Here is a 24470-nt window from a genome sequence, read left to right as displayed (position 1 = left end):
TCCCCTCTAAACTTTATTTTAAAAATAATTTCTGATGGCAGTATTATGGCGTTTTCATAACATTTCTACTATTTTTAATTGTATCAAGTTATCTTCAACAATGAAGAAGGAAAACAAAATGTGACTAAGAAAATTTTCAGTCTCTCAAGTTGAACTAACTACTTTTGAGCCATAAATTCCAACCAGCGGTGACTAGCCCCACAAGGACATTTGGCAGTGTCTGGAGATGTTTTTGATTGTCATAAATGGAGAGGAGTGTTATGCATTCATATGCATTCCACCCATTTGTAGAGGCCAGGGGCACCGCTGAACATTCTCCAATGCACAGGACAGCCCCTCACATGCGAAGAAGTATTGGGTCTCAAATGTCTATAGTATCGGAATTGAGATATCCTGATTAGAAGCTATTGTTCAAAAACTGGGGTATTCTCTTTCTTGCTTAAGAATTGCTTCTGAGGTCACTGAATAGACATTGCAGTTTTAACAACTAAAATATGTTAAAAATCCAATCAGAATAGGCTTTTGTAATTTAAAAATGCTAATAAATAGAACTATGCATTATTTGTTTGCTCTCTATTTGAAAGAGAAATACCTAAATACTTGAAAATCTTTTGAAGACTGAGTCATGTAAGGGTCAAACAACACTCCACTAATTCTAAGAATTTTGATAACATAGTACTTTTAGATGTGGTGAAGTTAACATGTTTAGGAGAAGTAACACAGTGCAAGAAATTGAGGGTTTTTGTAGATGTTAAGTGCACTTGGCAATTACGAAGAACAAAGAATTGTCTTGTTATTTACAAAAGTGGGCACAGGCAGAAGGAGAATCATCAAAATTAAAAGACAATCCACAAAACATTGTGCTTTAAACATCTTTGCAACTAACTCTTTCAAGATAACAAACAACTCCCCAAAGATGTCGAATTCTCATTTCTTCCAATTTTTTAGGGTTGGTAAAGTGTAAAACAGATTTCATCTTAATGTTTATTTGTTTAAAACAATTTGGGATTGCGCATGGAAAAAGTCCCCTAGTGGATAGCATTGAACATTCAGAACGAGTTGAATTTGCAGCACCTGAATCTGGTGCCCTGGGTGCTGTACCTTCTACCTTCCAGGTAACAACTTCTTGGCTGCACTTTTCCAAGGCTGCCTATTTGCTCACATGCCAGAAAGCTGGGGGACCAGAAGGTCCTACTTGAAGATTTCAAGTCTACAGATATTACCAGGCACTGTGCAGGCTGCAAACAATATACTTGACCAACAGGTGCAACATCTGCTGAAGGAAGGACTTTAGCCCTCCATCAGAGGCTGCCAAAATCACTTCCATGTATTAACCTCTGCTGCTTTCCCTCTTTACAGCTGTGAAATCTTGAGCAAATTCTTTGGCCTCTCATAGCCTAATCTTCCTCATCTATGGAATAGATAAGAACATTGGCATTGGAAGTGATGAAGGTTAAATAGTAACTACAAAATTCCTGGCATAGAGTAAGAGCTTAATAAATATTATCCCTTTCTGCTAATATATAAATTAGAATACCCAAAAACTTCTTAGAAAGAGAAGACTATAAAGTGTACTAAAGTATACTATAAAGTATATAGCCAAGGTATATACAGTGTGCAATACACTGTATATAGTATATGCTGTATAAAAGTATACTGGATACCACTGTATGTACAGTATACTATATACAGTATATCATATATGCTGTATAAAAGTATGCTGTGTACCACAGCATGTATGGTATACAATATACTGCATATGCCATATACTGTATAAAAATATACTGCATACAAGAGTGCATATGGTATACTATATGCTGGATACATATACAGAGATATATAGATATATGATATAAAATATGATTATATATGTGGTATACAAGAAAAATAAAATTTACCTCTTAACTGAGTATGCACTAACTGCTGTGCTTTTATTTTATTAAAAGGATGAAAAAACAAGATATAAAATTACAGGTCCTAACGCCATGAGGTTTCTTATTTCTGTGTTCTATTATAAACATTAATGTATTTAAAGTAATCTGCTTTTATTTATTTTCTAAATTGTTATATGTTTTTAAAATATGTTGGATTCAGTACAGCACCTCATGTTTCTTTGAGTCTTCTGAAATAAATTTTTTTAAAATTCCTATTTAATTGGAATCTGCCATGGAAACACGTGTCATCAATTTTTACTGCTCTAAAAGCAACGAAAGGTAGTAAGGATTCCAACTAGTTTTCCATTGATCTGATTTCACTGCAATGGGCCTATTAGATGTATTGACCTTTTATTAAGGAGCAGGCATTTGGGAAAGAGAGTGCTCTGTTCATGCAGATATTAGGCTATTTTTGATGGAATTCAGCATATATTTGAAAGGTAAAGAACCACATTTATTTTGTTCTCCAAGAATAGAGCAGAGGATTTTGAAAATCCAAGTAAGTCAGCTTTAGCCTGATACAGTCTATCTACTAAAGCTCTTGGAGATCCACAGTCAGAAGCCGTAAACCAAGATAAACTCACGGAGCTTATGAAATCCCATCATTTTCCCTTGTCAAACACTCCAAAAACTGTATGATCTCAAAGTGGGATATCAGCATCTTGTTTCTAGACTTTACTTCAGCACATAGTATGTTTTAATTCCCATGAGTAAAACTGATGATTATAACGAATAAGGATAGAAAGAAACAGACATGTCTTCTCTCCCTACTAAAAGCTTCCATGCGTATCTTCAGCCAGATTTCCCAATGCCTAACACATACGTTTTCACCTGTCATATTTCATTTGAGACACTCTCTTGGCAGCGGATAGTTAAATGTGTTTCTAAGATTTTGTGGTTCATTTTATTTGCTAGAGATAGGTAATACAATCGATTTCTTTAAATGTATCAGTAAACCCTCTGACATGCTCCTTTCGGTGGTATAAGGTTCTCCTTACATGTGAAACAATGTCATGGTTGACTCTTTGTTACTGACCTCTAACAAGAAAATGACTTTATGCACCAAGAATATGTGTTTGGTGACTCCTGTACAACAAGTGGAGATGTTCATTCATTCAGCTCAAAAGACTTTTTGGCAATAAAGGTCACTTTTAAAACCAGATTTATGCTGCAACTCTCTCTAAGCCATCCTCCCTAAGTGTCTCTTTCCTGCTTTTTGCAAAGATTTTTCAAAGGTCGAATATAAATTAATCATAGGATACCAGCAAATTCAAAAGTAGAGATGGCATCTCAAGCATATGTACACCAAAGTCCTGTGAACAAAGTCAAAAAATCAAAATATACGTTGGATTCAGTGACCATTACAGAACTATCCTTCCATCTCCGAATTCCAGTAGCATTTAAGGCCTTCACTATACAACGCATCCTTTGATTGCTTAAAGTGCTACTCGTGACCATACCTTCTATAGAGGCCAAGTTTCTCTCTTGTTCCCTTTTTATGCACTTCTTTCCACAAAGAACTCAAATTGCATTGGTGTTTGATTAATGAGCACCTTAATTCTGTGGACCAATTAGGTCTCGTTACCCAAGAGATTTTATAAGACAGATTTTAATTCTTTGTATTCCTTTGCAAGCATTGAATTAGTTTTAATTTTTCCTTGACATTACTTCTCATTTATCAAACTCTCAAAGTCAGCCTTATTTCTATACCAGTACTTAATGTTTTGGCCTACATTGTTCTTTTCCAGCATCATTTTGTTTAGTCTTCTAAACTGGATTGTTGAAACAGCCTCCAAGCTACAAAGGAACTCTCCTCTGTCCTTCCTCCCTTCCTTCCTTCTCCTTCTCTCCCTCTCTCTCTCTCCTCTCTCTTCCTTCCTTTCTTCTTTTTTCTTCCTTTTCTTCATTCTTTCCATGCTTTCCACATGCACATTCCCAACATTATTTTTCTGTGCTCCACAAAACACACAAAAAAGTTGGCGTAACAGATATATGTACATTTAAACCTAGAGACAAGGTCAGAACCGTTAGCTTTTGGATGTATGAAAAGAAGCATCAGTGTACACTTTGTCTTGCCAAATTTATGAACAATTAGGAACATCACGGTACTGTTTGTGAGGTGTAAAAGATTTGAAGTACCACCAAATGATAAGGCAAGTCCTGATGCAACGCAATCCTGTCTCCATAGCAATGTGTTGTGATAGCCGATAGCAAGATATTCTTACAATCAAACTCCTATTTCTCTAGTGCTTAGGGAGCATTTGATGTTACTGACGTGTTCCCTCATATTCTATGGGTCATGCCCTTAGTATGTGTTCTGGAGAACAGAGTTAAACATCTCACCTCACATAGAGAGATATGATCTATCCTATGCTGTTCCCTTACTGGAACCATTTTGGCTCATTCTCCTCATGTGGACTACATTGAAGCTGCCCCTTGGGGACAAGGATATCCTCCTCTGCACAGGGCTGATCATGCCACTACCCTATTTAAAATAAATAACTAGCAACTACCTTTCATCCTCTCTCATCCATTGACAAAGATCTAAATCACTAGACTCTGCCCATCAGCTCAATTCCCTGTTTTCTTACTAAACCAATTGTCATTGAAATGTTTCCCCCTATTTCCTTACATTTGCAATGCAGGTTAGAGAAAGTTCTGAGCATCTTTCTTTAAGGATGACTTGGGTCATTCCAACTACCTTCTCTGAATTAATGAAATTAAGAAAACTCACTGCACTGATATCCTTAAGTATGATTTCAGCTCTGCTCCACATGGACTGCAGGAACAAAAAGAGTTCCTGTTTGAATAAAGTCCAGATTCTTCAGACCGACACCCAAGGCCCTCCGTTATCTATATCCTGTTGCCTCAGTGAGATCTCTATCTGAAGTTTTGGACTCTGGTGAGATCAGAACTATTCCTTCAAATTGAAGTCCTTTCTCCTTCCCCATCTGTTCTAGCTACTTTAACACCTTTATGAAAGCCAAATCGCCCTAAACACATACCGCTAATGGCCACATGAATATGTTTAGCCAGTGACTAATCGCGGGCTATTTGACGTCTCCATGTCTGTGTTCTCCATGTAAGGAGCACGAGCCACAGGCACTAGGCAACGTGATTTTAGGAAATAGAGTTAGGGCATTAAAAAGCACTCAATAACTGAATATTGTGGTATTTTCAATCCTGGCTCAGCCTTTGATAGGTCCCGGTGAAAGTATCCACTTGGTGCTAGCAGTTCTTTACCATCTGATGACACTAATTAATTGCCTTCATCTTTTACTTTCTTTTAACAATGAGAGAGCATCAGCCTCAGAGCCTTTGGCAGGCAAGAAGAGTTAAAAAGAATTTAATGGCTTTATTTGGATTTCACAATTTTTTTAATTGTTGAGTTAAATTGATGAATGATACCAACTTCCCATTTAAGAAAATCATATAAAGTTTATTTCCAACATATGTAAGGGGGAAAAAAGTATGTGTTAAAAAAGTTTTAACAAAAGTAAGTCATGACGGTGTGTTTAGATATTATGTAAAGAATGATATGTTTGGATGCCAATGTAGTGAGGAAAGAATGGGCGTCGCCATAGTTTGGGAAATGCCCATATGAGTCTTTTTGCTTCGAGAGAATGCCAAACTTTGCAAGAGTAGGCATCACTTATCTGAGTTCTATGACACAACTGGGCATGGTCTTGCCTCTAAAAGACGTTATGAGTTGAACTTTTCCCTCTCAAAGTAAGATATGCTGAAGTCCCACCCCTAGTACCTCAGAATATGACCTTATTGGAAATAGGGTCATTGCAAGATAAGATGAGGTCATACCGTAGTAGGATGCACTTCTAAACCAATATGACTGGCACCCTTCTAAGAAGACAACCATCTAAAGACAGGCACACAGAGAGACTGCCATGTGATGACAGAGGCGGAGACTGGAGTGATGTAGCTACAAGTCAAGCAATGCCAAAGATTGCCAGTAAACCTCCAAAAGCTAAGAATTGTGAAAATATTCCCCTACAGGTTCTAGCGTGAGCTCAGCCCTGCCGACACCTTCATTTTGGACTTCTAGCATCAAGAAATGGAACAATAAATTCATGTTGTTTTAAGCCACAGTGTTTTTGATACTTTGTTACAGTAGTTTTAGGAGCGTTATAAACAAAAGTTACTTAAAATTACTTGTAAACTTGATTTTAATTATTTCCTTGTTGAAGAAAGAACCTACTGGTGACAGGCAAGCATCTCTCCCAAGTGGTTGTACCTTCTCCCTTCTCCATTGCCCTAAGAGCCTTTCTTTGACCAAATTTGCAAAATATGATGCTTCAAAGTAGGCATCGATACGATACATTTTCCACTCAATAAACATGCCATACTTTTGCTAAGACAAAAAAATATTCTGAAATCATTTCTCACCAAAGAATATTTGGAATCATTGTAAAGAAAGATATTGCTAAACCCCTGAGCATGGGAACCTTCAGCATCTCCCAATCCTCTGACTAGAGCTTCATAAGTTCCAGGCAATGCAGGGCTGCTGCAGTGGGGGAGCCTAACTCCGCCATCCAGCATTCCACAGGGAGATTTACCACCCCTCAGAGCTATGGGCATCTTCATTTTTAATTCAGTACAAGAGGCTCAAGGTTAATGACAGAAGCACATGCAGGTAGAACAGAATGATACCTCATTAATTTCCACAATTATGCTATTAGACAAGAGAAAATGCAAAAATGCCATGATATTTGTAGCTATTTAAGATGTTGGGGAGCCTTTTCTCTCATTGTTTGCAGAGAATCTGCTCAGTAGAATATTGGTGGACCCTGTTGTATGTGTAGCTCTTGTATATTTTCTACTACATTTAATCAGTGAGCTTTCCTTAGACATATATAGATAGATATCTTGTATATATACATATATGAAATTTACATTTATTTATGAAATATGTATAAATGATTTATAAATGAATAAATATATTTGTAAATATATGTAGATATATGAAATAAATCTCATAATTATAGAGAAATACTATCTGGTACATGCATATAAATATATGTATACATATTATATATATACACACACACAGAGATTATTTCTCTATAGTTATTATGAGATTTATTTCATTCCTGTGGCTACACAATAAACACAATTAGTTATGTGGCCCGTGTATTTTGATAACCCTATTATTTACCCAATGAGCTAAAGTCCTATTTAGATTTGAAACTCTGGGATCAGCTTTCAACAGAATTGCCAAATATGTCTAAATCCTGCCCCAGCAAGTAGGAAACAGAATTTTCAATATGCAACTAGCACTCTGGTAAAAATCTGGTTTGACAAAAAAAATTTAGGAGTGAAAAAAACACAAGGGCCCCGTAGATTTTGGGGGAAAGTGACTGTTCTTGTGTGTGCGTGTGTGTGTGCGCCTGTATACTGTGGTGTATTCAGTCATGGAAACACACTTATATAGAGGAAGCAGACAAGCTAGAAGGAGGGAGATAACCTGATGTGGAAAACAACATACCCGGTTTTGGCGAAATTTGTCCAGTACGTCATGACCACTGCACTGAGCATAACATCATTCTTAGAGAAGTTACAGCTGAAAAGTTCAGTAGGGCCAATCATGGGGATCCCAAAGACATAGGGTACTTCGTCGCCATGGGCTGAGTCTGCCCAGCTGGGCTTCATTTCGCTTTGGCAGTGGTGGTAGAAGGCATAGAAATACGTTGGCGACCCATACTGAGCGTGCAGGTCAGCTGTGGCCACAGCGGGGGCCACCCACTGGTGATCAGTAAAGAGAGCTACCAGAGTTTTCCGTCGAGTTTCAGGGTTTTCCTTATCTGCCCAGTCTGTGTACATGAATTTGATGGTCTCCCGCAAGGTGTCTTTCCCCTCTGGATAGCCATAAAGGTTGTCCACAAAGTTGGACACAGAGAAGTCAAAGTCATTGGGCGTCACGCCATCTTCATTGTCTACAATGCCGTCAACAAACTTCAAGCCTTCCCCCTGGTTGACACCAAGCATGATGTCATAATTAAGGAATTCCCCCTGCTCCATCAGGATCTGAGGGTCGTCTGGGATGACATCCCCATCAATGACAGGGCCAAAGGAAATGTGGTATGTAGCTGGGGTGATGGTCTGCTGAATGAGCTCTTTATAGTTCTTATTCCGAAGGCATTCCACCATGTCTGTGGTATCCAGCATGTTGCAGCCGACTTTATCTGCCAATATCCGAGTGTACTTGGCAGGCTGGTAGTTCACTGCCCAGCTGGACAGGGCAGTCCCGCTCTGGATGATCGCCTTCTGGAATAGACCTGCAGGTGCAAAATTGTGGACATGCAAATGAAAACCCAAAAGATAGAAAAGCAGCTTTTACTTAGCAAAGAAGGCTCAGATTGTCTCTCAGGCATGTGAATTTCTGGATACAGTGGCATTCAGCTCTTTCAGGATCTCCTTCACTCATTTCCATCTCGTTTTCCCTACCCTCCCCCTCCTGCAGGACACTGGTTTTATGGGATGTTCTTACACACACACACACAAATGCTGTTTAAGAAAATGAAACTACATTTACACTTTCACTTCAGTAAAAGCATGCAATCTCTTTATCCTTCCACAATTTAGAGTAGTCTTTGCTTGCTCATACCCAGATGCTATAAATAAAGCCTCTCAGAGCAGTCACATCCCCCATCCCCTAAAAATATGCTTTGTGGCAATAAGAGGTCAAAGGACATTTGTCTCACTGGCAAAACCATGTACCACTTCATTACGGGAAAAAACATATCCGCTGAAATAAATTTCAGGGTATAAATTCAGAGATGTATTTCTGTGTCCACCCTCGATATACTGGAGGTATTAACATTTTACAGTTAAAGTAAATTAAATTAGCTATTCCTAAAGAAATCCTCACTTGGATGTGCAACTGAAATGTATTTTTCAAAAAATCATTTATTTCAAAGTTGATCCATCCAAAGCCTAGACTTTTGTATAATTTATTCTGCCACATATTAAAAACATATGTTTGGTGAGAAACTTGAAAAATCTTGAGCAATTTTGCAGGGGAAAATTTGAGGAGTAAAATTCTGTGTAGTTTAAAATTCTCCATCGGGTCAGTCTACCACATGAATGTCTCGAAGTAAAGAAACAAAACAAAACAAAACTCTATTTTTAACTACTCTAGGACAAGAGACAATGGACTATAAAATCATGGCCTTCAGTTTTGTGTCTCTTCCTGCCCTTTCCTTGAATTCCAGCATGATCTAGCTCTGACGTCTCCTGAGTTGCTGGAAGAATAAAGCATTCAGCTGGGAGTCCAGAAGTTCACGCCCTGTCGATTTTTAAGGTCATGCAAGCAGTCAAGTATGAGGAAAACATGATTGCAATCAGGAAGACGTGGTTCTAAAGATTGGACGATTGTCCAAAGATGACACACAAGACTGAGACTTTAAATTGATCTGGCTTTGCCCAACACATCATCAAAGTCATTTGGGGGCCAGTTTCCCAGTGTTTATAGTTCTGTTCGAAATGTGCAAGTATTGACTTGTGTGTTTGGCTCTAAAGATTAATGTTTTAGAACACCTTGAAGAAACACTGTCAATATTTGATCTATTGAAGACACTTATAAATTAAAACAACCAGAATTAGGAAAATGTTGCTAGAGGTTACTTTTTTTTCCCCCTCTCACAACTATTGGCCATGATTGAGTTAGCAGTGTATATATATTTGTATGTTAGGGAAGTGATATAACCCAGGATGAAACTCTAAAACTTCGATAAAGAAAAAAACCTACCTATAATTCATGCTAGAAAATGCAAGTTACCCTAGCATTTTAGTATAATTCTTTCTTGGCTATTCTCCCCCACCAGATTGGTCTGTTTTGTATAACTGTGTCCAACATATGCATAGCTTTTACATTGCATTTTCCAGGCTATTGTATACCTTAAGCACAATTCTTAAAACAATTATTGTTCCTTTGAATAAATGCACATGTTCTTTATAATTTTCCTCTCTTTTTAATCTTTTAGCTTTTCATTTTTCTCTTTGCTATGAGAAGACGGTGGTGAATATCTTCATGAAAACAACTTTTCCTATGTGTGTATTGATTTGGTTATACTATATTGCTAGAAATGGAATTCCTAAGGCCAACTGCCTAGGTATTTTTGTAATTCTTGATTCTATTACCGGGTTGTTTTTGAAAAGTTGCTTTGCAGAAATGACCCATGCAAGGCATTGTCACAGAGTGTAATCATTTCCAATCTGCTGATTTAAGTAATTAATAGCCTTCTTCCAATTAATTTTGGCTCATATGTGTTTGGTTATTACTGAAGTTGGTCGAGACTGCTTTCTAAATCTAGAAGTGTGTATTGATTAAGAAATGCAAAAGTCTTTTCTAAAATGCTATAGTAATCAATATTACCAATGATTCAACTGATTATTCACTTTTTCCTTTTTTTTCTAAATAAAGGGTAATATAATTATAAGCCTTTAATTCCACCTCTCCTTAGCCATTATGAAATAATCTACAGCCTTGTCACCGTGATTTGGCTGATGGTTGCTTGTCTGTTTCCTGCATGGAGCATCCTATTGAAACATGAGTTGCGAATCTCATTACTAGGGTGAAAATGTACTTGTCAAATCGGTGCCTATGACTACCTAAAATTTCTACTCCAGCTGAACATTTTTACTTCCTCGGGCCTGCTAAATACCTTCAGAAGAAATGTGAAGCTCAACAATACAAGTTGAAAGTGAAAAGGCAGTTCGTAAGTAAAATATCAAATATGAGTGGCAATCAGGGATTTCCTAATAGTTTCTCTTCACAGATATTCATCAATTCCTAAGTCAGTTTATTCCACCTAGAAGACCAAGACTACATCTATTCCTCCCCAATCTTTAACAGTTAAAGAATAATGGGAATAGGTTGGAATCCAGGTCTAGGAAGCCTGGTTTCTTCCCTGGCTCTATCACTTGCTGTGTGACCTCAGGCAGGTCATGCAACCTCTCTAAGCCTCAATTCCTTTATGACAGTTTTGGGGTAGGTGGGTTTCAAGGTTCCCCTCAGTGCTGCAGTTCTTTGATTTTATTTTATTAGAATTCTACACAATTTTATTTTTTAAATCTTTTATTTTACCTTTTGTTCCCTTTTGTAAGACTCTTTAAAGAAAAAATAATTCCTTAGAGTTTCAAGTGCTTTTGATGTAAATGGTTCAAATGGGTATGGTGTAATTCTTAAACCAACCAATGACACAGAAGGAAATATAACACAACCTTGACGATTTGGATTCTTATTATGAACATTCATTTGCACTTGCCAAGGTATTCCAGGGCTGGTTTTCCTGTTTCTTTCTTTGTGGGGAGAGCCGAGATGTTATTACGGTGTTTCCAGAACCGACTGCATCCAATCCCTATTGACTTCTCTTTTAAATCTCCCATCTGATATTTCTTGGAACTTCCATCACCAATGGACAAGAGGCGATCACCGTGAGTTACCCCTGGGTAAAAACCTCAGGCTCTACTGCAATATGTTGAATATTACTTCCAAGTGTACGCCCAGTTTGAGTTTTCATTATATTCATGTATTTTTGCTTTTCCCCCTCCTTCTGCTTTGCTATAAGCAGTTCTCCCAGGATATTAGCAAGGCCATGGTGGGGGGAGGGGGGAGTATGGAACCTCTACAGGGATAGGAATAAGGAAGGGGACCTGGTGGTCACAACCAAGCTCTGCATACTGGCCCCACCAAGCAAGCCTCTCAGCTCCTTGTACATCTGGCTTCCATTTGGGTCTCTTGCTGTAAATTATATTTCTCAGTAAAAGAGAGAGAGAAATGGAAACACTATTGTCTACTTCTACATGAATACAACATGTTCTTAATATTTCCAAAAGATTTGAACAATGAACATGAATCAGAGAAGTGACTTTTAAAATCACATGGCCACACGCCTTGTTCATTATGAAATCTACAAATCTGCATCCATTATCCAAATACTGTGGATACTCCTTCAGATTACATTTACCAAGTTGAAATTAGAAATTAATAAATTTTAAAGTTAACCAAATAAAGTCAGAAAGGCGAGCAAAGTGTTGGCCTTTCTAAAGAAGTTATTTTGCTCCAATTGTTGTAACCAACATCTAATTGTCATAAGCGTTAAAATAGTTAATAATATTGTACCGTATATGTGAAAGTGGCTAAGAGAGTAGATCTGAAAAGTTCTTATCACGAGACCAAAAGCTTCGTAACTATGTATGGTGACGGATGTTAACTTACTGTGGTGATCATTTCTCAACATATACAAGTATTGAATCATTATGTTGTACATAATGAAATGAATATGTTACGGGTCAATTATACTTCAATTTTAAAAAAAATGGAAAGAAAGCTGAGTTACGAGAATGTGAATATATGTCATTTGCAAGATTTTCTGTGGCGGTTTCAAGAGAATTCTGGCAACCTCACCATGCGCTTTGGATATGAACCATGCACCTTGGATGTGAACTGTGTGTGTTCATTCCTCAGTCCTGGTGGTCCCTGGCCCACCATGAGGCTGACTTTATTACCTTCTGAATAGTGGGACAAGGTCAAGAGACTGACACAAGAGGCTCCCGCGCCTGAGCCGAAGATGGTCACCCTCTTGGGATCCCCACCAAAGGCGCCAACGTTCTCCTCGATCCACCGTAGCGCTTGGATTTGATCCAGGAGCCCATAGTTGCCCTTAGCTGCCTGGTCACCGGTACTCAAAAACCCTACAAGAGAACACAGGATATTTTAGATTGTCAACCAGAAAAAGTACATAAACATCGTCACTGTTTGAAAAGATACCTCATGGTTGACGTTCATTCTTTTCTTCCTATAAATGAGAAGCAACATTGAAGAACAATTTCATGGCAGAAAGGATGTAAATAGGATGTAAATAATAGTTAAAATACTTATTGTTTTTGTTGACACTATGATCAAATGTCTCATCTGTGGGTATGTATGGGGCTAACATACAAGGCAAGGTCAATCTAAAATATTTAAACCACATGACAAGACCAGGGACTCTAAATTTTACTAGATTCAAGTTATCATTCCTTTGCATATGTTCATTTTCCTTGGAAAAATACAGAAGACTCCTAAAAGAAGTTTTTCAGGGAAAAAAAGTATATGTGTGGGGCCGGCCCCATGGCCGAGTGGTTAAGTTCGCACACCCCACTTCAGCGGCCCAGGGTTTCGCCAGTTCCGCTCCTGGGAGCCGGCATGGCACCGCTCATCAAGCCATGCTGAGGTGGTGTCCCACATGCTACAATTAGAAGGACCCACAACTAAAAAATACACAACCATGTACCAGGGAGCTTTGGGAGAAAAAGGAAAAATAAAATCTTGAAAAAAAAAAAAAAGTGTATGTGTGTGTATGAGGGTGAGGATTTGTGTGTTGGCATCTGTGGATAAGAATGTATACATGTATACAAACGCAGGTTTTTCCCATTGAATTTATTATCAATATTTTAATTTAACTAATTTCAATGCTAAAGTTTCAAATTACGGATATAATAAGATCTCACTCTTAGTTTAGTATGCTGTATTTAGTATATTTTCCTATATAGAAAATAACTGCAGTTACATACAAAAACATAATTCTTTGATCTTACCCAAAAGCCAATGCATATTCAAATCTCCCCAATGTCCTCAAAATAGCATAAGCTGGTACACTGAATTTTAAAAAGGAGGATTCTGTAAATTGAGGAACTAGGTTTCACTAAAGGCGTCACATTTTAATTCTGCCTTAAAAGCTACGTTGGGCATGTATTGTAGCAAAGTGATCGTTTTAGATATCTTTCGCATTCTCTGTTCCTCTCACTTTTAGAAAGATCTCAACCTGGAAACACTGCTTTCCTCTGACAATTGAAATCATTTTGCTGGAGAGACATACACTCTCCTAGTCACTTTCAGAACTATAAATATTTTCTAAAGCATTCTCCAAGCTTAAATTATTGCACAAACTTTAATCCGACTTTATGTCCAAATCTGCTTGGATAAAGCCTTCTGAAAAATAAAGAGTCATAAAAAGTTTTTACCATTTCACATTCTTATTTGCCCCTACCCAAAATACCCAATTATGATCATTTCTCTTTCTGTACCATTTCTTTAGTCTCAGGGCTATGCCATTCACTCATTTAAATTAAGGCTTATTAAGGTCCTATGGCCACCTACCGAAGCATGTATATGAAGATAGACTGATTCAGGCCCTGAAATAGCATGAATCAGATCCAATTCCTTCATACACATCCCTAAAGAAAGCTGATAGCATGCCAAGAAGCTCTTGAGTGCCAACTTCTAAAATCTAAAACATAATCAGTAAAGGATGAAGGCATATGCCAACTGAGGGGGTGAGCCTTCCCTCCCTGAGCTTTCCTGGGGACCCGTGGAAAATGCTCTATGTGAGCCAAGAGGGGATCAGAAATGAATGGCCTGACAAGAACGAAAGCAGCAGCAAGGGGTTTTTTGCTCTGAAATTACAATAATCGAGACTCACAATCTCCTGAACCTACAAATACATGCAAGATGACAACTGCCAGGTTATACATTTACGGCACATCCCACAGATCCAGCCCTCTCTAAAATTCATACGGATTGAGGTGAGTAGCTATGATTAGTGGAAATATTCGGATGTTACCAACCCCTCCCTTATTTAATTAGTGATTACTAATTAGCGTTTCATGCCAGCGAATGTTCTGTAGCTCCAGTATTCATCACGAAACCTTTTACACAGTTTCTCATAAAATAAGTCATGCTTTGCTTGGGAGAAAAGCCCCTTTCATGCGGTTTTATGTCTGAAAGGGGCTGATAACGGCAGTTTGGGTGTCGTATAATAACTGCAAGAGAAGCCTCTCTTCCCCCATTAAGGAAAGAGGTGATTAATTCCTAAAGCCTTCGGTAATTTTCTGGCAAAACTGTTCTGTCTTTAACACATTCCTCCTCCATCCGCCTCTCTCCCTCTCTCAAGTCTCTCAGAATGACTGGTGTGAGGATTTGCAACATACGGTAAATCACTGGCCTTTATTAACTCAGAACCCCTCCCTCCCTAGCAAAACGTGACTGTTGTAACCTCTCAAATGGCAGGCTAATTAATCTTATGTACCCTGGCAAATCTTAGTTCTTCTAAGAGCATCCTATTGAAAGGTTTGATCTTTGTGATTCTGAATTCCTTCCAAAAGTCCCGAGGGAAACAGCTCTCCATGCATCTCTGAAGTTTAGAAAATGAACGTGGTTCTTTTGAAGCTGGTGTTTCCATAGTTTCTGCCATGGAATCGTCATTTATTGCAACATCTAGGAATTTTCTTTTTTAATCTAAGTGATTAAGAGAGCAGAGTTTCCACTGCAGGTACAGAATGAATGCAAGCAACTTTATTTTCTCTACACGAGCACATTTCTTTCCTATTCTGATTGTCAAAATACGGTGTTTGAAATAACCCAAACATATGATGTGTGTGTGGGTTTACGAGCATGGAATCCTATGAACAACAAAATGATAGCTGCTAATCAATTTGGAAGCAGCCACACACCCTACCAAAGATGAGTGCTAATAGAAACCTCTTTAGAAGTCTGTTCCCAGGGAAGGATGTAAATTTCCATACATGTTCTAGATGAATTAATCGAACCGGCCCCTTGACTAGATAAAACCAGAGATGTCAAATAAATGGCTCGTTTCATTGACAAGCATGCTCAGCTCCAAACCCTGTAAGCATTTCAGCTGATAAAACATTTGGTTTTTGAGATTTACTGTCTCTAAAATGAAGCTTGTCAATCGGCAACCTCTCCCTCCCAACAACTGAATGATGAAGAGAGATACAAAAGAAACCATTTGAATTCAGACATATTAGTGACTAGATTGATGTGCAGTTTCATTGAATGCACTGGAAGGGACAAATATATATACACACACACAAGAGCTAGGCTCAGTCGTTGTGTGGTTACTTTAAAATGCAGTTCCTAGAAAAGATGCCTAGAAAACAGAAGTCACAGACTGGCCAGCTGTCACGGTGGTTTAAGTTCGCACGCTCCACTTTGGTGGCCTGGAGTTCACAAGTTTGGATCCTAGGCGTGGACCTACACACTGTTCATCAAGCCATGCTGTGGCAGGGTCGCACATACAAAATGGAGGAAGACTGGCACAGATGTTAGCTCAGGGCCAAACTTCCTCACCAAAAAAACCCCCCAAAACCCACAGAAGTCACATTCCCCCCCTGCATGTTGAATGAAATGGGTATCAAGTAAAAATGGGCACTGTATTTGGTCTTAAGATTGCTACTAGAATAGAAAGGATCAGGTGTTTTTGATAGGTAATCATAATCTAAAGGTTTCTTGTTCTTTTGAATTGCAGGTCATGTGGCTTTCTATGCACTGCAAATCAGTGCCAAGAAACCCACTGGGGTCAGGTGTGTTTGCCATTTTGTTCATTTCTAATGACTTTAAAGTCACAATCCCTTTTCTTTTAGGAGACAATTCATTACATAAGCACAGTAGGTATTTTCTGGGTGACCATTAACCAGGAGATAATTACAAAGTGAATATAGAAGGATGCTTTTATATTTTTAGTGTGTATATTCACCTGTAATTGGTAGAATTAATTAATTCTTTGAGAAATGCAGTGGAGACTCTAAATTAATTATTATTAACTATACCTACACATATATGTATATGTAGGTTATATATGTATAAATATACATATTTGTATAATGCATATGTATAAATATACAGACACATATTTGTATACATATACCTATATGTATAATTAGGTCATTCTGTGAGAGTATACATTTATATATAAATACATGATACATATATATATATGTATGTACAGAGCAGCATGAAAATTTGCAATATAGGGCAAATCACTAGCCTTTATTAAATCAGAACACCTCCCTCTTGTGTGTGCACTTACATATTTAATTGAATGGAGTAAAAGCAAAAAAGAAATGTTTAAATAAAAGTTCTTTAATAAGAACAGATAGAATTTACTTTAGAACATGTAAATGAGCCCGAAAAGAAATCTGTGTGATGAGAATTAGAGAAGAGGTATAAAAACAAACGCCAGTTCAATAAATGCAAATCTACATTCTTTGGGGTTTATAGGAAATCCTTCACTGAGTGCATTCATTACAAGGAAAACTTAAATTTTCTTATTGGAATCATTTCAACAGATTATTCAACAAAAGGGCATATACTTATAAAGGATGGGTTGGAAGAAGAGAAAAGCTATATGTTCAAATTCTGTAGGTCTGAGAGGCAAAGCTGATTGAAATTTAATGTCTTACTTTTAGTTTTTATTTTTCTTTAAAATGACAGGACTAATAACTGACCCTCCTTCTAGTATGTCTAATTGTCACATCAATATTGCACAGGGTCAAATTCCATTTCCACTATCAGTAGGATAAATCTAAGACAAGTATGAAGGACACATGATTTCTACAGCACAAATTTCCAAAATTGGCGCCCATTAAATTATTAATGGGATTCCTTGCATTATTTTCATAAAGTGCATTATATCGCCACACAATTATTTCGAGTGAGGCTATGCAGGAATTTTAAAGTACTTTAGTTGAAATTATATTGATTCACAAAAATAAAATTGATTATATTTTAGAAACAAAATAATAAAGTTTATTACACAATATAGATCAAAATATGAAGATAATTGCTAAATAAGTTTTACAGTGATGAAAATTTGGGAATGGCCAGTCTGGAACCAAATGTCCTTTGAACCAACTTTAGATTTTTTTTCAAGGCAAAACCTCATACTTGAACATTTCTCCACATTTCTTGATGCTTTCCCTTCAGTTGGCTGTCAAATCCTTTTGGTTTTATTTCTCAAATAGGTCATACACCTTGTCACTCCTCTGTGTCCACATCCCTGTGCCTGAGATAAGAGCTTAAATTCACTCCCTCATCCTTGCTGCTTCCAATCCATTTCCACACCAACAATCTAATCATGGCACTCCCCAATGTATAAAAATTGACAAAATCCGTGAAAATGAAAACTTGAAGCCCTTTAACACAGAAGTTCTATTTCTATGACTGCTTTCTATGAAAACATCTTATTTGAATGTACAAAAATAACTACTCAGGGATCTACAATTTTTATTGACTGTAATTTTGAAAACAAGGGATAACACCTGTCTCAATGTCCACGGATAGCAGATTTGTTGCACGAATTCTGTTGGCTGAATCCATATAATGGGAGACTTTTATTTTGTATAAAATGATAAGGAGTAATTATATGTGGGGACATGGAAACACATTTAAGATCGTTCAAGAGAAAGCAGCGAGTTGCTGAATATCATGTCATATGATCCCACCTTTATTAGCATAATAAAATGAGTGTCTAAGATATAAACTCTGGAAAGAAATCAAAGAGTTAATAGTATTTCTTTCTAGGAGTGTGGTTATAGAGCATTTTCATACTTAATTTTAAATATCTGTTTGCATTCTGTTCACAATTTATAGCTCCTTCTTTAGGAATCACACATAGACACACACAACACAGCAAGTGTGTTTTAAAGTCAAATTCCCATTAGTGGGAATTCCAGGGCCATTCCTTGTGGTCCCAGCTCCACATCTCTGGCCATGCCCTACATATGTCTGTTAGTCAACAAATCTACCACATTACTTGTGAACGCCCCCCAGGATATGCCTTGCACTCTATGTCTCTTTGCCTTTTTATATGTGGTCTCCTATATCTAGGAGGCTCTTTACAGGGCTGTCATGAGCCTGTAAATTGCCTTGCATGCGGTGCCAAAATGTGCCTTCCTCCTGTAGATATGGCCTCACTCCAAGCTGCACCACTTGCCAATGGAGCACAGTGCCACCTGTAGACCAACCTCATCACCTCCCTGCTCCAAGGAACTGCCATTACATCTCTTTCCCTCCACCAATGCAGATCCCTTTTCAAAAATTTCCTGATTGTCTCAATTATCTCAACACAGTAAATGCTTTAAATGAATTTCTATTATAGAGCTTACCACTTTTTATGAAAGGTATCGGCTTGTAGGTCAATAGCAGAGTTATTGCTTGCACTGGATTCAGAGTCTATGGTGAAGCCTCAGGCATGTTACTTCGGATTTCAAAGCCCTAATCTTTTCAAACATGAAATTGAGAAGAGTAGCTATTCCATAGGAGTGCTAGGAACTCATTGGACGACACACATAGAAAAGCATTGCACCTGGTGTACAGTGTAGGCTCAAAAATGGTCACTGAATAAACTGACTTCCTTGATATCGGAAACACTGCCATTTAGTTCTGTTTCAGCTACACATGGCAAGTATGAAGAGGTGTCCTTTAAATAAATGAAATGGGTCCATAGAGAAAATTGATTACTAGTCTACTTAGACTCTGACATTAACATTATGCAGATGATAAAGAAAGCTATATGCTCTCTGACTGCAGATGCTGTTTGTGAATAATTTTGCATGAAGGTGATGCATATTTATTTTGCAAGGCAAAAAATACATCAGCTTTTACTCACGCTGTGAAAATTATGGAAATGCTTATTCAATCAACATTTATTTTGTACGAACAATGACCCAAGCAATGTGCTAAATACTGGGGAAAAATGAAACATTTGAGTGGATTTCTATGTATATCTTGAGAACTTACACAAAAATATTTTTACACTTGTAAGCTTCAATTCGTTACATATTTTCAACAATATTTTAAGTATTAATATTTTAAACAATATTTAAAACATCAGAACTGAAAGTTATATGTTTTGCCATCAAAGTATATTTATAAAACACACATAAGATACATGTTTTGTACCTAAATGGTATTCAGGGCACTGTAAAGTGTGTATAAGAAAAAAGATGACTTACACAACACTATGTTACAAATATGAAACATAATTTTCATAACTCCTTTTAAAGTGCACTAATTCAGGGGCTGGCCCCGTGGCCGAGTGGTTAAGTTTGCACGCTCCGCTGCAGGCGGCCCAGTGTTTCGTTAGTTCGAATCCTGGGCGCGGACATGGCACTGCTCATCAGACCACGCTGAGGCAGCGTCCCACATGCCACAACTAGAAGAACCCACAACGAAGAATACACAACTATGTACTGGGGGGCTTTGGGGATAAAACGGAAAAAATAAAATCTTTAAAAAAAAAAAAAGTGCACTAATTCAAAATACATTGCTCTGTTTCCATATCCTCTTCTATCCTCAACTACAAAACAAGCATGGTGACAGTGATGGTGATTTTTCCTAGCAGTTAGTGTTAGATGCTATCTGTGGACAGACAAGAATTAATTTGTTTGTTTTTATTTTTCCACAAGATAATCAGAATTGAATGAAATAAGGACAGTACATTCTTTTTCAACTCTATCAAAATCCAGTGTCATCCACCAGCTCACAGAATCTCTTTTGTACCCAGAAATATTCCCAAGCTTTCCAACATTGGTTTTCTCTGGCAAACTTGGAGCACAATTAAGAAGATTGTTTTAGTTAAGAAAAACAACAAGAAGATCTTAGATGAATAACACACACGAGTAATAAGTAAATGTGATGTATAAAAGAGCTAAAATCCCGATGGAACGATTAGTTTCAATAACAGAAAGGTTACTGAAGAAGATGATATTTTCCAGAAATGAGTGAGGGGAAAAAAAAAAGAGAGACTAGACTTTAAGCGACTCTAATTGTGCTGTTTCTCCACTTAAGAACTTTTATCTCACAAACTTTTATGGACTTCAACAAAGAAATTCTCCAGATTCAAAAACATCAACTCTTCTATGTACAGACAGCATTAGAGTCATGTTTGGTCCCTTGAATTTTGGCCATTACTCTTGGGTTCAACAAAATGTCATTAATCTTCCAATGGCCAAAAAACAGAAGCAGAACAAGTTGGAGTCAAATGTGGAAAAAGTACAGATTTTAAAATAATGAAAGTGTAATAGAGATAAAAAAATTAACAGGCATATGGGGTTAATTTCAACAGATCTTTATGGTTGCCTGTAATGTTCCAGACACTAATTGTGCTTGTGAAAACACAGGAATGAATGGGAAAAACCAGATCTTTAACTGCCTGAAACTCATACTCTAGCATGGGTAGATAGATAATAAACAAGTAAAAATTAAATCATGTAGTATTTTAGTTTACGATTGCTGTTTACAGTAACAAATTACCACAAACCTAGTGCCTTAATAACGTATACTTCTTATCTTAACAGTTTTGGAGTTCAGAAGTCTAAAATGCCTCTGGAGGGATGGGTCCTTCTGGCACCTCTCACAGAGAATCTGTTTGCTTTCCTTTTCCAGTTTCTAGAAGCCACCCACATTCCTTGCCTCATGGTTCCATCTTTCAAGCCAGTAGTATAGCATCTTGTCTCCTCTCGAACTCTGCTTCCAACTTCAGATATTCTCTGGTTCTGACCCTCCAGCCTCCCTCCTGTAAGGATCTTTTTGATTACATTGCACCCACCTGGGTACCTGAGGATGCTCTCTTCATCTCAAGAGCCTTATCTTAATACATCTGCAAAATCACTCTTAGCACATAGGTTTACGATGTAATCCCTCTTACCCCACACTCTCAGGTTCTGGAGATTTGGATGTGGACGTAGGTGGTGGTGGGGGTGGGGGCTGTTATTCTGTCTCCCACAGCTTGTTTGTCTTATTCTGGCTGAGTGTGGTACATTATCAACAGTTCCATGACTATGGCAGGCAAGCTGAATCCAATCCAGCATTCTTCGAATGCCAAATGGCGGTCTTTTCCCATCCTGCCACTATCACAAAAGGAAAATGTTAGTAAAACGCCTTCAAACGATGACCTGGAATGAGAGGACGAATGTAAAAGCACTTCGTTTGTTATAAAGCTCCATGTAAATGTGAGCTGCTATTCTGAACTTGCGCAGGAAAATACTTATTAAGGGCTTTGTAGTCATGATGATTACGAAAAAAGGGCCAATATCCCGTTTTGTTTAATTTATCTTTAGCCAAAAGTACAATCCCTATTTTTAAAGCAGTAAGAGTTTATCCAAGTGCTTTTGTATATGAGGCATTTCAAACAAGACCATACATAATAAATGTAAAAGATATTTTAGTTAAAATAAAGAGATAGGCGTGTGGGTGTATCAAATGATTTCAAAGGACAAAGCACAGACTCATTTCATTACCATCACAACAGTTTCAAGGATGCCAAACTTGATAGACAAGGGCACAAAGAGCTACAAGTAGGGACTCAGAGGGAAACGTGTTCGTTGCTTTTCCCTGGCACTTCAGTCTGATGACTCCAAGCTGCATCTCAATATCTGACTCAGCTACAGTGAAAATGAACCAGAGAGAGAGGTGCCACTGAGAACCTCCAGGGGCAGGTGTGCCTTCGTCTCCTGAACTCATTTGTTAGGGGCAGCTCTGCATCCTGCATTGTGTTAGGTGGGTGAGCTGGGGCTATCCTCTCCCAGCCCTCATGGTGCTTAGAGTCAGGAGGGCTGGGCTATCTCAGAATGTGGGTCAAGTGTACGTCAGCATGACTCTGGGTTCTCAGTAAAAATGGAAACACGTGGGCTCCATCCCAGACCACAGAATCAGAATCTCTGGTGGTACAACTGAGGAGTAGATGCTAAAAACCAAAATCGATTCCCAATTTGAGGAGCGCCGCTCTCTGCAACTGCAGTTGGCAGCTGTAGCTATCTGGGATTGATCTTTTAAGAATAAACTTAGCACAACCCAGGTAGTACTTTCCCAGGTTCAAGAGTGTAGGCAGTCATTACACATAATGGGCAGGGTCTGCCTTTAGGGAGGTTGTCTCAGATGTCAGTATATTATTCTTAATGTCATGGGTGAATCCGTCAGGCGCTGCAGAAGAAAAGGACACTGAGCCTTCCTTCACCGCCCCCTCTTTTATCACCGACCCCATAACTGCTCTTCATAAAGAGGCAGAAGGAAAAGGGAAAAGCTTTCTCCAGCCAGAAATATAAAAATCTCGAAACTAAATGTGTTTCTCTCTTTTTTATTTTGCTTTGTCTGCCAGAAGTTGTGAAGTCAAATTTATGCTCAACTCGGGTATCTGAAAGTCTCTGTTCCTTTTGTGTCTCTGTGATGGACTGTGGTCTGTTTCATTTGGGGTAAAAAATGTGCGGGGTACTATACTCTTGTGCTGTCTCTAACTGTCCTTAAATGGAGCAAAAGTTATATACATATACGGAGATATAGATATGATAAGGTATATACATGTATGTGTAGGCATATACTACACATTTTGTTTTAATCATTTCTAAGTGTACAATGCAATGGGATTAATTATATTCACAATGATGTGCAACCATCACCACTGCCTATTTCCAAAACTTTTTCATCACCCCAAACAGAAACTTGCTAGCTACGAAGCAACAAGACTTCCTTGGGAAATACTTTGAATCCTGGTGCCCATATGACGTGTTACCTACACACTGAGCTAAATCCACTTAATTAGGTATGACACCTGTATTTAATGACCAATGATTTAATGCCACTCCCTACCATTTCTACCTGCAATGGACTGAATGTTTTTCTTCCTCCCAAAATTTATATGTTGAAATCTGAACCCTCAATGTGATAGTGTTAGAAGGTGGGGCCTTTAGGACGTGATTAGTCATGAGGGTGGAACCCTCATGAATGGTATGAGTGTTCTTATAAAAAAAGAACCCAGAAATAGCCATGTGAGGATAGAATAAGAAGTCAGCAGTCCTCGCTCTGGACCTGCAAAGTGTCCTCACCAGAACCCAAGCATGCTGGAACCCTGATGTTCCAGCCTCCAGAAGTGTGAAAAGTAAATGTCTTGTTCGTAAATCACCCAGTCTACAGTATTCTGTCATAACAGCCCAAACAGGCAAAGACAGCATGACTGCCCTTGCTGGCGAGGAGATCTGAACATACATTTCTCCAGGGAAGAGCAAGCGTTCTTTAACACGTATGCAATAGCGTTCCACTTGGAAGACCCCTTAAAATTATTTAGTTGTTACAGTTGTTGCTCTTTTGTAATCTACATTTACGTAAGTAAAGCAACTGTGAAGTGTGTTTACCTTAAGAGCAGAGAGAAAAGCGAATTATGGAAAACAGAATACTTTTGGTCTAATTATCCAAGATGGATTTGAATGATAAAAATCAAATAATATTCACCACCCTAGTGAGACCTCAGGTCAGCCAAGGTGTTTCTCTGTCCACAGCAATTTGCTGAATGTGGAATCATGGCTGACTTTCAACAGGATGCCTATGAAACAAGGCGTAATGCTCAGTTTCCCAGAAAGGTCCTATTATATTGAACATATTTTTTTCATAGCTAAATTCTACACTCTTACACTTTTAAATATTTTCAAGGCAAGGAATAAAATGGAAAAGAAATTTTCTAGTTGACCATCACATTTAAATAGAAACTTCAAATAACACCTAACCTCTTTATGCAAAACACTTTATAATGTACAAAGTCCATTTACATGTTATTTTATTTGTGCCACTGAAACTAAGGATCCTCTCAGTCACCAATATTTCTGGCTTTATAGGTTATGTTTGCGGCTGAATATATATATTATTTTAAAAGCATTGAGTAGCACCAAATAGTTGAATAATAGTGA

At 37.9% G+C, this 24470-nt stretch overlaps 1 protein-coding gene across 2 annotated transcripts in view; it reads right to left on the bottom strand.

The window, feature by feature from the left end:
* The window catches only part of NLGN4X (neuroligin 4 X-linked), a 293155-nt gene that overhangs the window by 3765 nt on the left and 264920 nt on the right, over window positions 1–24470 (bottom strand). For both annotated transcript variants that reach the window (XM_046672744.1, XM_046672745.1), the window contains 2 exons: window positions 12459–12644; window positions 7435–8224 (listed from right to left, as the gene is read on the bottom strand). In XM_046672744.1, the coding sequence (XP_046528700.1) occupies window positions 7435–8224; window positions 12459–12644 (976 nt within the window). The remainder of the gene's footprint in view (window positions 1–7434; window positions 8225–12458; window positions 12645–24470) is intronic.

The sequence above is a fragment of the Equus quagga genome, chromosome 10 (assembly GCF_021613505.1).
Source record: "Equus quagga isolate Etosha38 chromosome 10, UCLA_HA_Equagga_1.0, whole genome shotgun sequence".
Taxonomy (NCBI): Eukaryota; Metazoa; Chordata; class Mammalia; order Perissodactyla; family Equidae; genus Equus; species Equus quagga.
The sequence above is the reverse complement of the archived record's forward strand: the minus strand, read 5'-3'. Positions and strand labels throughout refer to the sequence as shown.